This window comes from Cetorhinus maximus, chromosome 21, assembly GCF_964194155.1.
Source record: "Cetorhinus maximus chromosome 21, sCetMax3.hap1.1, whole genome shotgun sequence".
In the NCBI taxonomy this organism is placed as follows: domain Eukaryota; kingdom Metazoa; phylum Chordata; class Chondrichthyes; order Lamniformes; family Cetorhinidae; genus Cetorhinus; species Cetorhinus maximus.
In genome coordinates this window covers 76,930,287-76,945,650 of record NC_135899.1, presented here as the reverse complement: position 1 = coordinate 76,945,650, position 15,364 = coordinate 76,930,287, and the positions used below count along the sequence as shown (strand labels likewise).

General features: G+C 41.9%; 1 protein-coding gene across 2 annotated transcripts in view; it reads right to left on the bottom strand.

Moving 5' to 3' along the window:
- Positions 1-4,636: 4,636 nt before the first annotated feature.
- Positions 4,637-15,364, bottom strand: part of LOC144696019 (glucocorticoid modulatory element-binding protein 1-like) — a 49,034-nt gene continuing 38,306 nt past the window's right edge. For both annotated transcript variants that reach the window (XM_078567193.1, XM_078567194.1), the window contains exons 7-9: positions 13,319-13,456; positions 11,350-11,472; positions 4,637-6,455 (exon numbers count right to left, since the gene is read on the bottom strand). In XM_078567193.1, coding sequence (XP_078423319.1) covers positions 5,734-6,455; positions 11,350-11,472; positions 13,319-13,456 — 983 coding nt within the window. In that variant the 3' untranslated portion in view covers positions 4,637-5,733. The remainder of the gene's footprint in view (positions 6,456-11,349; positions 11,473-13,318; positions 13,457-15,364) is intronic.

Sequence of the window (15,364 nt, the reverse complement as noted above, 5' to 3'; positions counted from 1 at the left end):
TTTCTATGTAGAAAACATGGAATTCAAAGGGTGGAGAGCTCAATGAAGAAATTGTGATGGATGTTGATAACATGGAGAGAGAATGGTCGAAATCAAAGGGTGACACAGGAATCATCTAACAGATGCCAATCTTATTTCTTGTACTCAAATCCAAGGAGTATTACAAAAGCCTCCCAAACAGGAATGAGGGCTCAATAAAGTTAAGGATTATTAGAGAGGAAGGAGAAATAAATATTTGACATGAGTTACCTGGAGGGAAGCAAAAGATAGGTTAATATTTTAGTTAGAATCTTTCATGTCAAGTCATTCTCCCTTTCCTCCATTTAAAAATATTCCCCCAAATTTTCTGAATTATTACTACTGCCAGTTTTATGGTGAACGAGAAAATTAAATTATTTTTATTAGACAAGATTTGACATTTTTAATGGCATTTGAGGATCTTATTCCATTCATTTACAATTATTCCCGATGGTTTGGTCTAGAGTGACTGATTTAAGTCAAACTACATATTTATTATAAAAACTGAAAATGCTCAACAGGCTTGGCAGCATGTGTGGAGAGACAAACACAGTTAACATTTCAGGTTCATGAACTTTCATTGGAACAGTATTTTACTTTTGTAGGCTTTTATTACACGGGATTAGAGGATTTTCCTCTAATGGGTACTTTGGGATCTGATTCCATTTTTCTACGAAAGCCATCAACAGGAGCAAAGGAGAAATTTGCAGGGCTAGGAAAAGAATGAGGGAATGCAACTAATTTGATAATCCTTTCAGAGTCAGCACAGACACAATGGATTGATGGGCACCTTTCTCTATTATTTTATGAACAGTGTCATTGATTATTGCCTTTCACTTCTCAATGATGCTGCAATCACTTGGAATTTCTAGAAGGTGCAACTTTGAATCAGTCAGTACATTAGCATAAATCATCCTGAACAACTGATTACCTGATTATTTGTAGGTTATCGCCAGACATCAACATAATTAGAATTCTTAATAAATGTATTAATATTACTTGAAAAGAATGCTGAGTTTTCAATCTGCAAATTCTGAAGTGGAGTCATACAGACTCGAACTGTTAACTGTTTGTCTCCAAACAGATGCTGCCAGACTTGCTGAATTTTTCCAGCAGTTTTTGTTTTTATTTCAGATTTCCAGCATCCGCAGGATTTTACTTTCACCATGCAAATTCATCTGGTCCAGTTTTCATTTATTCCAGGTATCATTGCACTTGTTGTCTCTGTGGGTGGTTCTTTGTGTAGGATGATTTAAAGGAAAGACTCATATTTATGTAGAACATTTCACTACTTCAGGACATCCCAAAGTGATTTACAGCCAATCATTTTTGAAGTGTAATCATGTTGCAATGTAGGAAATTTGGCAGCCAATTTGCACACAGCAAGTTTCTACAAATAGCATTGATTAATGATCAGACAAATCTGTTGGTTGAGGGATAAATGTTGGTCAGGACACCAGGGAGAATTGCTCTTATTGAAATAGTCCCATCTTTTACATCCATTTGAGAAGGCCGGCAGAACCTCTATTTAGTGCCTTCATTCAAGACAGCATCTCCAACCCTGTGGTGCTGTACAGGTGTCATTCAGTGCGAGCCAGAACATTCAGCCTGGATAACGTACTCAGGTCTCTGGAGGACTTGATCTGCAACCTTCTGATTCAGAGACAAATGAGCCAATGCTGGCACCCAAATCCTCATCCACTGATGAAGCAACGTTGATTATTATAAAAACCCTTTCCAAACTTACATGCCCACAAAATTCAAATAATATATAGTAGAAGAAATAGGATTGAGTTGTAAATGCTTGGAAGTTGCATGTGTAATAGCCATAGGCTCTGCCATAAGGTTGGGTAAACATTCTAAGTATAGCCTGACCAAAGAATTATAATTTTTTCTCTTCTAATATTATTTTCCAATTTTCTCCATCCGTTCGATGAAGATGCTGGCCTCACCCAAGTGTCAATGTGAGCCTAGAGTATTAGAAGATCATTCAATCATCAAGACAACACAGCTAAACATGGCATGATTACATCCCGCATCAACACACAATATGCACACACTAGAGTGGATAGTAGGCAGAAATGGAAACAAAGGAACAGGAGTAGCCCATGCAGCCTATTCCATCATTCAATGAAATTATGTATCTGTGTCCAAACACCATTCAGCCCTTAATATCCTCGGCTAGCAAAAATCTATTGATCTCAGATTTAAAACTAATTTTGTTGGCATCTACTTTTATGGGAATTCCACAACCTCTACCACCCTTTGCAAAAGAAGCATTTCCTAGTTTATCTTGATTTCCTTGGCTCCGATTATAAATTTATGTGTAAATGTCCTTAACTATTTCTCATCCCCATCACCAGCAGAAAACATTTCAATATATCAACCCCATAAATTCCTTTCAAAATTCTAACAAGCTCAGTCAAATTACTCCTTTATCTTAAATATTCCATGGCCAGCAAGCCTAGTTTATGTAATCTTTCCTCATAATCTATCCCTTGAAGCTCTGGTAACACTCCTTCCAAGCCAATGTATCCTTTACAAAGTGCCTAAAGCTTTACATATTACTCCAGATGTGGACTAATCGGGGCTTTGTATAGCTGCAGCGAAACTTCCTCCCCTTTTGAATTCTAGCCACACATCAATTAATCACATCCACACAACTCACGTTTAACATGGGATCAGACTTTGCTGGGAAAACAATTGTGCCTCAACAATGCTGGCACTTGTTGCATAATTTGTGTGCTAACTAGTGGTGAGGAAGAGGTACCCTGTGAACTTCGAGTTGCCATAAATTGCTGGATGATTTGTGCCGCTCTAGTATTACTGTCACAAAAACGCACCTCGCCCTCAACCTCCCCATGTCATGAGGCTGTTGCATTTGTGCATTAGTACTGTTTCCCCCGGTAGTAATTAGTAAAACAGGGATAGGCTCAAGGTTAGCACTAAAAAAAGAGGGAAATTCTTTTCACACAGGAAGTTGGTGGAATATGGAATGTTACATTTTCCACAAGTGACTATTGAGACAGAAATTATATAATTTAAAAGAGATATATTAAAAAGGATATGTATTTTTAAAATCACAGCATGAAAGTGTACAGGACAATGGCAGGAGAATAGGATTAAAATGGCTAGTTTAGAACTGGCACCACCAACTGGCATGACTGTCAAAAGTAATTTCTATCAATTGAAAATAATGCACTTCAAGCAGCATTGCAAGATTTAGAAAGTGGCCAAAAACATGGTGGGCAATTCAATTTTAAGATGATTTAAGATCAATTTCAAAGGTGATGAGAAGGGTACTGATTAGGGACTGAGATCCAAAGAGTACTGCCAGGAGAGTTGAAGGCTCTGCCACCAAAGATGGAGCTGAGGAAGAGTGGGATGCACTCAAGCCCAGAAACAGAGGACCCAAAGGCATAGGATATGAGGAAAATTCATGGAAATTGCAGAGCTAAAGTAATCTGTAAATGAGAATATCTATACACAAATTTCATGAAATTATTCAGTGGAATGATGGGTTACGCCATCACTTACTTAAAAAGAAACTTATAATAATTACTTGTCTATGCTTTTTGGGTTCAGGGATGGAGAGCAAAACACAATTTCCACTTTTGGGCCAGAAAAAAGCTCAGCCGACTCAAATTGCTTTTGCCCTGGTCCAATGTGCCTTAGCCTCAGGAGGCATTTCCTAATGCAACAAGTATTTTTCAGTGTCCCAAATTATCCGATTCTTTACCAGTACTTTGGAGATCTAGAATCAATTAGTGGAAAACAAGGGGCAGTTTTCCTCTGGGCCTATTTGCATTCTCCAATTCTTGCTTCTTATATTAATTTCCTTCTATCCATGCCATCATATGAGATCCTAAGCTGTCGAATTCAGTCTCGAAACCTTCCGCCTTTATAGCTCACTCTCTCCTCCTTTAAAGAAAGGCTTGCATTTATATTACATGTTCCACAAATTCAATTTCCCAATCACTTTATAGCCAAGAAGAATTTTTAAGTATAATACTGCTATAATGTAGGAGGCTGTTGCAATTTAAGGCACTCATTAAAACATCTCTCTTTGACCAAACTTTGGTCAACCATCTTTCTTTGGCTCAGTGTCATTCATTATTGGATCAAGTTCCTGTGAAGATCCTTGTGTTCTACTACATTGAAGGTACTATATTAATGCAATTTACTGTTATAACCAACAGGAACTGAGTTGAGACTGGGTCATCGACCTAAAGTGTCAACTCTTTCTCTCCATGGATGCTGCCTGACCTGCTGAGTATTTCCAGCATTTTGTTTTTCTTGTGTGTGTGAGCTCAGTGATCCCCACAGGTTAGTGCGACGCAGGACAGCCAACTTGGGTACACTTCCCAGCAGGGGACAGTAAACAGCAGCTTTCCCAAGCCCAGAGGTATTAGAGCCATTGGTAGTGACATGCGCTGTAGTTTCACCCAAGGCCAGCTTATCAGAATCTGAAATCACTTTCACCAATGCTAAATTAGGTTTTGGTATCCATCCTCCAGCAACAAAATTGGTGGCAAAGGTGCGGGGTGGTGGAATTACAAAAATAAATTATTTTCAGACATGACACGGAAATAAAAGCATTTGAATATTTTCAACCACCTTTCTGTCACATGCATTTAATTGTTATACAGGAATGCTATGCATTTTTTGTTGGTTTAGTAAAAAAAATGTACATAGTGTGGATTCATAATAAGAAGCAAATGAAAACAATACAGGCTCACATTAAGAAACTTCTGAAAACATCATTGGAAAGGAGACACATTGAAGCTGCCCTTACACAAAGGAGGCTCGTTCAAATTTTGGCAAGGATATGCAAGAGGGTTACACTTAAAAGAATAAAAATACAAGCACACAGCAAGGTTCGGCAGCACCTGAATAGAGATGACAAGTTAATGTTTCACAAGTGGATTTTTATTAAAACGGATTCCACGAGGTGCGGAATCGTGTTTTGATTTTTCAGATGCTGGCGTATCTGCTGTGCATTTCCAGCAGTTTTATGTTTTCACTTCAGATTTACAGCTGCTGCAGTTGTTTCTTCCTAATCAGTTACACTTGTAGTGATTACCTCCCAAAACCTCCTCCAAGTACCCAATGCAGCATAGCCTCTGAACACTTCTTGAGTCGGTTCTGTCACCGACTATCAATGACTCTTAAAACTTTTGCTTTGTTTCATGCAGCAAGACTACCCCAAACCCTTCCAGGGTATGGAATCAAAAGTGAATGTCATCATCAGACTAGGACTTAAGTAAAACTGAGTCAACCCATCTGGTGTTGTAATTGTCAGTGGCAGCTGATTTGTAGCGATCAATTGGAAATATTGGGTGGAGTATTTATTTTATATTAATTTACATCAGTGAACCTGAGCTTGCATCCTCTTTACAAGTTATTCTAGGAAGGGGAGGGGGACAGACAATGCGAGATCGCTAAGGTCAAGATGCTAACATGCTACCCAAACACCGCTTGGTCGTTAGCAGCTTGCAAAACAAGGCAAACTGGAGCAAATTCTGATCCAAGGTTGAGGGTCCAGCTGAATAGGCGGAACACAGCGCAAAGAATGCATTATAGTATTGCATTCCTTCCTTTAAAAAAAAAATCCTCGCGTTGAAATTCATACCTTTTACACATAACTATGTTTTGGTAACAGTACATTCAGATACAGCCAAGCAAGTACTTCAATAACTCAAAATTTGTTTTTAATTAATTTTCATCATTTCTCTCATTTTGCTGTTCCTCCTGGGTCACAACTTCGATGGCTTGTATTTGAGTCTCGTTGTCCGTGTCCGGCACCTTGTCGTCGCACTCTGCTTCCACTGCACCATCTGGGTCCGAGTCCATCTCTGGCCCAGGGTGAATTTCGATCACAGTCTGTGATTCCGCCGTTGAATGGTCAACACTGTGGCTCTGAACGACAGAAACCAGGCCCGAGTCCACAGTGACCAGTTCCACGGGGCCCACGTTCATGCCAGCCATGGTTGTGATCGTGTTGCTGTCTTGGATGGCCGCTGTGCTCAGCAGGGCGAGGCTGGAGGCAGGATGAATGGTGACCGTGTCAGAGGCCGTCGTCTTGGCCGCAGTGACCACACCAGCATACCTGGTGAAGAGCTGGGATCCGCCCGACAGTGTGTGGACAGTGACGGGGCTGGACTGTTGGCCAATGGCCACAGGCATGGTTGTGACGTTGGCGACAGAAAAGTTTGTTCCTAGTGGAGTGATGGCAATAGGTGATATGACGGTGAACTGGGGTGTTTGGACGGGGGTGGTTGGGGTGAGGATGGTGGCTGAGGCGGGTCTCTGCAATCGGGGGCGCTTGTTGGGTTTGGGAGTAGCGATCGGCATCAGCACCACGTTTTGCAGAGTTTGGTTTTTCAGTTTCTGCTCCTTGGCTCGTCTCCTCTGCTCCTCCAGCTGACGTTCTAGTTCTGTGTTGGAAAGTGGAGGGAGTAAGAAAGGGGGAAGAAAAGTAGGTCTGGCACTCAATATCTAACAATGGTAACTGCACATGTTCATATTGCATTCCTTGCTCAGGCATTATAAGGAATAAAAAAAAGTCAATCAATAATAAAGAACCATTACATAGCACGTGTAATACCACTGAATGAAACATTAAAGCAGGACAATGCAAGAAAATGACAGCTACTTTGAATAAAAATAAACATTATCTGTGTAACCATATACAAATATAACAAGTAGAAACCACCTAATTTTACCATACTTATCTCTTCCCCCTCTCTCCCACCTCTTCAGTGTCCCTCGCCTCATTTCTCCCCATTTCTGTAACCTCCTTGAGCCCTACAAACCCCCTAGGTCTCTGTGCTCCTCCAATTCTGGCTTCTTGCACACCCTACAGCTACCTAAGTCTTAAGTTCTGGAATTCCCTCCCTAAGTCTCTCCACCTCACTAACTCTCTCCCCTTTGAGATGCTCCATAAGGTAACTTCTTTGACCAAGCTTTTGGTCATTTGCCCTTTTATCACTTCATGTGGTTGGGTGTCAAATTTTCTTTGCTAATGCTCCTGTTAAATATTTAGGGATGGTTTACTTTGCTAAAAGACACTATATAACTACAACTTATTGTCACTGCACCATGAAGATGCTCTGTCAACAGTTACTGAAGTGTCAGGAATTCCACAAAGAAACCCAAAAGTTAACAGAGAGGGTCAGGCTGGATGCTAAACAGGAGATGCAAATTGGATATGCAACGATCAAAGTGCAGATGACCTTAAATTCCTTATCATGATTTTTGAGTATTGCATCAAATTTTAGCGGCTGGGACAGGAATTTTTTTATAATTGACAACAGGCCTCAATGTAGAATTCTGGACAACAAAAGTATGGGACAGGGGTTTGAGTAACAAAACACGACACCCTCATAACCACCACAGCTCCCTTATCCCTTATAAAACAATAAATTATGTTTTATGGGTCTTCAATACCATTGGGATGAAGGTGCCAAGCAGTGCCTTATGAAGAACAGATGAGAAAAAAAAAAATTATCTGCTTCCACTGCTTTTTGAGGAAGGGAGTCTTTGAATGTTTTCAAGGCAGAGGTAGATAGATTCTTGATAAACAAGGGGGAGAAAGGTTATCAGGGGTAGATGGTAGGTTACAGTCAGATCAGCCATGAGCTTACTGAATGGAGGAGCAGGCTTGAAGGGCCAAATTGCTTACACTGCTCCTAACTCGTGTGTTCATATGATAGAGGGCACTCAGTCTCTATGTGACTTTTACAGAATTTTAGTCAGCAGCAAACAGGACATAGAAACATAGAAAATAGTAGTAGGAGGCGGTCATTCGAGTCTGCTCCGCCATTCAAAATGATCATGGCTGATCCTCTAACTCAACGCCGAATCTTGCTCTCTCCCCATACCCCTTGCCACCTTTAGAGTCCAGAAATCTATTTCCTCCTTAAATACATTCAGTGACTTGGCCTCCACAGCCTTCCTTGGTACAGAATTCCATAGATTCGCCACCCTCTGGGTGAAGAGGTTTCTCCTCATCTCAGTCCTATATGGTCTACTCCATATCCTGAGGCTATGACTCCTTGTTCTCCCAGCCAGAGGAAACATCCTCCCTGCATCCAGCCTGTCCACCCGTCAGAATTTCATGTTTCAATGAGATCTCCTCTCATTCTTCTAAACTCCAGTGAATACAGGCCTAGTCGGCCCAATCTCTCCTCATACGGCAATCTTGCCACCCAAGGAATCAGTCTGATGAACCTTCGCTGCACCCCCTCTATGGCAAGTATATCCTATCTTAGGTAAGACGACCAAAACTGCACACAATACTCTAGGTGTGGTCTCACCAAGGCCCTGTACAGCTGCACTAAGACATCCTTGCTCTGTACTCAAGTCCTCTCGCTTTGAATGCCGACATACCATTTGCCCTCGTAACTGCTTGCTGCACCTGCATGCTTGCTTTCAGTGATTGGTGTACAAGGACATCCAGGTCCCTTTGTACATCAACATTTTCCAATCTATCACGATTTAAATAATACTCTGCCATTCTGTTTTTCCCACTGAAGTGGATAATTTCACACTTATCCACGTTATACTGCATCTGCCGTGTATTTGTCCACTCACTCAACCTGTCTAAATTGCCTTGAAGCCTGTTAACACCCTCCTCACCGCTCACATTCCCATCAAGTTTCGTGTCATCAGCAAACTTGGAAATATTACATTTGGTTCCCTCATCCAAATCATTGATATATATTGTGAATAGCTGGGGCCCAAGCGCCGATCCCTGCGGTAGCCCACTAGTCACCACCTAGCACTCCAAAAAAGACCTGTTTATTCCTACTCTGTTTCCTGTCTGCTAACCAATTCTCAATCCTTGCCAATATGTTATCCCCAATTCCATGTTACACACTAACCTCTTATGTGGGACTTTATCAAAAGGTTTCTGAAAATCCAAATACACCACATTCACTGGTTCTCCCTTATCTATTCTGCTAGTTATGTCCTCAAAAAACTCCGGTAGGTTTGTCAAACATGATTTTCCTTTTATAAATCCATGTTGACTTTGTCTAATCATGATGATATTTTCTAAGTGTCCTGTTATCACATCCTTTATAACAGATTATCATTTTCCCTACTACTAATTTTAGGCTAACCGGTCTGTAATTTGTTGTTTTCTCCTTCCCTCCTTTTTAAAATAGTGGTGTTACATTTGCCACCCTCCAATCTGCCAGAACTGTTCCAGAATCTACAGAATTTTGGAAGATGGCTACCAACACATCCACTATTTCCATGGCCACCTCCTTTAGCACCCTGGGATGTAGATTAACAGGCCCTGGGGATTTATCGGCTTTCAGTCCCATTAATTTCTCCCGTGCTATTGTTTTAGTAATACTAATTTTCTCCAATTCCTCCTTCTCACTAGACCCTTGGTTCCCTAACATTTCTGGGAAATTATTTGTGTCTTCCTCCATGAAGACAAAGCTAAAGTAGTTGTTTAATTGCTCTGCCATTTCATGTTCTCTATTATAAATTCTCTGGGTTCCGTCTGTAAGGGACCTACATTTGTCTTCACGAATCTTTTTCAGTTTACATGCTTATAGAAGCTTTTACAGCCTGCTTTTATGTTCCTTGCAAGTTTACTCTCATATTCTATTTTTCCCCTCTTAATCAATCCCTAGGTCCTCCTTTGCTGAATTCTAAACTGCTCCCAATCCTCAGGCTTGCTACGTTTTTCTAGCAACTTTATATGACTCCTCTTTGGATCTAATTTTGTTAGCCATGGTTGGCTACTTTTCCTGTTAAATATTAGACATTGCCCATCCACGTCATGCCTTTTAATGAAGTTCCCCAATCTATCTTAGCCAACTCACGCCTCATACCTTCGTAGTTTCCTTTGTTAAGATTCAGGACCCTAGTTTCAGATCGGACTACTTTACTTTCCATCCTAATGAAGAATTCTATCATGCTATGGTCACTGTTCCCTAAAGGGGCCCGCACAACAAGATTATTAATTAACCTCTTCTCATTGCACAATACCCAACCTAGGATATAATGTTCCCTAGTTAGTTCCTTGACATACTGGTCAAAAAAAACATCTTGTACACACTCCAGGAATTCATCCGCCACAGTATTATTGCTAATTTTGCGTAGTCTATATGTAGATTAAAGTCACCCATGATTACTGTAGCACCCTTGTTACATGCATCTCTATTTTCCTGTTTAATGCCGTCCCCTACCTCATCATAACTGTTTGGAGGCCTATATAGACAACTCACAATAGCATTTTCCGCCCCTTGTTGCTTCTTAGCTCCATCTAGACTGATTTTACATCTAGATTTTCTGAGCTTTTATCCTCTCTCACTAATGCACTGATTTCATCCTTAACTAACAACTCCACGCCACCTCCTTATCCTTTTTGCCTAAATGTCCATCCTGAATATCGAAAACCCTTGGATATTCAGTTCCCAGCCTTGGTCACCGTGCAGCCATGTCTCTGTAATCACAATCATATTGTACCCGTTTAAATCTAGTTGCGCTGTTAATTCGTCTACCTTACTGTGAATACTCCGTGCATTCAGATACAGTGCCTTTGGACTTGCCTTTTTAACATTTTTTTGTACTATGGCCCTATTTGCTGCTAGCCCTTGTTTCCTCTGCGTTCCACTTTTGCTTTCTACTTTACTGTCTTTCATTCCTATTTTTGTTTCCCTCTCTTGTCTCTCTCTGCTCAGGTTTCCACCCTCCTGCAAATCTAGTTTAAAACCCCCCCCACAGTACGAGCAAATACCCCTGCGAGAATATTGGTCCCAGTTCTGCTGGGGTGCAAACCCGTCCAGCTTGTACAGATCCCATCTTCCCCAGAATCAGTTCCAATGCCTCAGGAATCTAAATCCCTCCCTCCTAACCATCTCTCGAGCCACGCATTCATCTGGTCTAGTTTCCATTTCTGATCTTCCTTGCACATGGCACTGGGAGTAGTGTCACCTGAAGGCAGTAGGCTTCCCTCAGTGAGAAATCTAATATTCCTGTGTACCTGAAGTAATAAGAATGATTGATACTGACTGAAATACGAGTCAGGAGCCTGAGGCTGCTTTTTATTGACAATATACTTCACTACTTGGGTTCATTGGAGGATTGATTTGTGGGAAGGGGCTGAGTGGTAGCCAGGTGCTCCCCTGGAGGGCGAGCCATCTCCTCTTAACCCTCACAAACCTCCTGCAGCAGATCTCACGTCTGTTCTGTCAGATGCCCGACAGCAAGTGCATACTTGCCCCATCAGCCCTGGAGCCAGTCTCCTGATTCAATTGTTCGTGTGGGGGTGGGGGTGAGGGCATGGATGGGAGCGGGGAAGAAACCTACCTGCAAGGTCACTATGAATTTGTTCTTGGCTTTGATCAGTCTGACTCTTCCTTTTGTCCAAAACTTTCTTCACAGTCTCCAGGAGGCCAAAAGTGTGTGCCATATTGTTCAGAACAGCAGCATCTGAAACCGAAGCACAAATACTCTGCAATACCTCATTAGCCCAGAATAGGGATCACTTGACCACATATCCATTAATGATTGTCCAGCTAAGTATCTCTTCTCCTGAAGGCATCAACCATTGCTGGGATAATCCTGCAGTATCTGGCAATCATCCAATACCTCATGCAAGTGCCTATTCTTCTTCATGTGCAAATAAAGGCAGTGTCAATAGGCTATTCAACTGTGGAGGGCAGAGTAACCCTGATATCCTTATCAGGTATTCATACATCAGCAGGCAACAGTAGTAATAATGAGTATGAATTCTGGCTATTTTTCTCCCCACTCTATTAGTGCCATAACTACAGCTCCATCAATAATTAACTCAATATAGAGTGGGGATCAAACCTGCTAACATTCCAGGGCACTATGGTTCAACATCATATCAGGCAGTGGATTTAGCTCTGATGCAAGGTCATCAACCTGAAACGTTTAACTATTTCTCTCCATAGATGCCGTCTGACCTGAGTTTTTCCAGCTTTTTTGTTCTTATTTCAGATTTCCAGCATCCACAGTATTTTGCTTTTGTATTAGTAGATTTAATATTGCAGCCACCTCAGCAGCCTATCCAATAGCTCTCATTTATAAACAGGATGAAACAAATGTAGTGACCTACCATAACAATGGATGTTAGTTACAGACAGCCAACGTTAGCCGAATTATACAGACGTGGATTAGATTTACTTGGGCCACTTAGGTATACGTATTAAAGGAGTCATGGGCTACTTGGAAAGTAATCTATGTATTTCTTAAATTGTTGAAACCAACAGATCCCAGATTCTTTTTTAGGTTTTATTCCCCCAGTGAGACAACAATGCCAAGAACCATCCTCTTAGAACTTCCAGGGGCTCAAAACACAAACAGGGTATACAAGAAGGGAGGAAAGTGTATAACTGCATATAGGACTGAATTGCTTAGGCTTTGAGGGCTGTACTATCAGGTCTCAAGGGCTATATATAGCCCATTAGCTGTAGCCTGGACACTTAAGCCACAACTGGGGAGCGGTGGCGGCGGGCAGCAGTGGAAAAACAGAAAACCATTAATAAAATTACAAAAGTAACTGACATTTTGTTAGGATTTTTCATGTAAGAATGTCCCAATGCACTTAAGGTGGTATGAAGAAACCTGACACCAAGCCAGAGGAGGAGATATTTGGGGAGATGACTAAAAGTTTGGTCAAAGAAACCTGTTTTAAGGAGGATCTTAAAGGAGGATCGAGCTACAAGAGGCAGAGGAGGTTAAGGAGGGAATTCTGGAAATTGCACCTAGATAGATGAAGGTATAGTTACCAATGATGAGGGAAAGGATAGGTCAGAGCTAGAAGACTGGAGTGTCTGGGAGGGAAGGGGCTTGGTAGCACTGTAGAAGGTTAGAGTTTGAGAAGGAAAGCCTCAAAGGAATTAAAGATAAGGGCACGAGTTTCAAATTTGAGGAATTGGGAGTCCAGGAACTGATGTGTGTCGGCTAGGATGGGGGGGTGAACTGGACTTGTTCAATGGGATATAGCTAGCAGGGTCTTAGGCAAACTGGAGTTCATGGAGTGTAGAGGATGGGAGACAAGTATAGGCAGCATTGGGTAATCGATCTGGAGTTAACAAGAGGAATTAACTTCCACCTCCCATTAGAAATATTGAGTTGGTTAATTGAATAGTGGAATGCTGAGACAGCAGCACCCAGGCACAGTCCTTTCAGACTCTGGTGTCTGCAGTATCTTCAAGTAAAGGGTTATATGGAGGCACTGGACTGGAAGGCACTTTCACAGAAATGCCATTTAATCTGAATATAGTGCAGCAAAAGTATCATCACCTACCTGTGATCTGCAGGGTACTCTGACCCATTCTCTGCTGAACGCCTGCTAGCATCTCCATCAGCTCCTTCTGAATGTTAGTGACAACTTCCCCAAGCAAACCCACATCTGCTATTCCTTTCCAGAAGGCCAGGGTGTCCTCTGCAGCAAGAAATAAAACAACTCTAGAAGTCTAAACTCCATTAGCACCACTAAGTCCAGGATGAAAGTTCAGAGTATTTTAGAAACCCACGCTGACAGTAGCTGTGAAACAAACATTTAACTTCCATTTCCTCCAATACAGACTTTCATAAACTATTCGTCGGTATCATACAGTTGTCATTTATTCCTGTTCTTGTTTCAATATTTTCCCTCTCAAGTCCAGCAGCAATCAACCCAACTGTATCACCCCTACTGCCATCCATTTCCAGAGCTCAGCCGATCAGAACATGCCAAGGATTGAATACAAGAACTTCTAGGACTGGGTGGATCACTGAATAAGCTCATCCAGCCATCAGTGGCATTCAAGTACATCAAGCCATCAGTGGAATCAGTATCATCGCTGAATCACCCATGATCAAAATCCTGAGGGTTAACATTGACTAGAAACTGAATTGGACTAGCCATAAAAATACTGTGGCTACAAGTGGTCAGAGGCTAGGAATCCTGTGGCAAGTAACTCACCTCCTGACTCCCCAAAGCCTGTTCACCATCTACAAGGCACAAGTCATGAGTGTGATGGAATACTCCCCACTTGCCTGGATGAGTGCAACTCCAACAACACTCAAGAAGCTCGAAATCATCCAGGACAAAGCAGCCCACTTGATTGGCACCCCATCCACAAACATTCGCTCCCCCCACCACTGACGCACAATGGCAGCAGTGCGTAACATCTACTAGATGCACTGCAGGAACTCACCAAGGCTCCTTCAACAGCACCTTGCAAACCCACTGCTGCTACCATCTAGATGGGCAAGGGTAGCAGACACATGGGAACACCATCACCTGGAAGTTCCCCTCCAAGCCACACACCATCCTGACTTGTAAATATATTGCCGTTCCTTTACTGTCGCTGGCTCAAAATCCTGGAGCTCCCTCCCTAACAGCACTGTGGGGTGTACCTACACCACATGGACTGCAGCGATTAAAGCAGCAGCTCACCACCACCTTCTCAAGGGCAATTAGGGATGGGCAGTAAATGCTGGCCTAGCCAGCAATGCCCACACCCCGTGAATGAATATAAAAAAACTTTTTCTTTTTCTACACATTTGAAAGGGAAACATCTGCCGGACCAGAAAATTTTGGGGGGTGGGGGCTGGTGGATGAGACTAATTGGATACCTCCTTCAGAGCCAACAAAGGCACAATGGGCTGAATATCTGTGTGCTGAATGCTTCTATGCTGCATGATTCTATGGTGGCATCTCCCCTATGAGTCTTGACCCTCCCAGTTTTCTCAACAGACATGCATTTTTCATCGTTTCAGATTTAAATACTTGTGAACAATTAAACTATTATGATCACACTCTGCCCTCACCTGATGATATTTGGTGACCGAGATCCATTAGTTTTTCCCTTGTTTCCAGTAGCACTATCATTCACAAGTGCAGAAAACTGAAAACAAAAATCCCGAGGACCTCAAGACACACAAAAGCATTTCAGAGCCAAAGAACTACTTTTGAAGTGTAGTCACTATTGTTATGCAGGCAAATACAGCAGTCAAGATGTGCACAGCAAGGTCCCACAAACAACAAACGGGATGAATGGCCAGTTAATCTGCGTTGGTGTTCCCTCCCATTCCTGTATTTCCCAAAGTACCTGTTCCTCACATACAGGTCTAAATAGTGAGTGTGACTGAGTTATTCTACCAAAGAAAACCTCACAGTTGAACCTGACCCTGTCCCTGTGCATGCACTTACGTAGGTAAAGGGAAGGTTGTAGAAATTACCAACATTAAACTAATAAAAATCTCAGTGGTCGCTAAAGTACCAAGCTATTTTTGATCATTGTGTTGATCATTCAATGGTCATTACAATGTAATAACATTACATATCTAGCACACATGGATATCA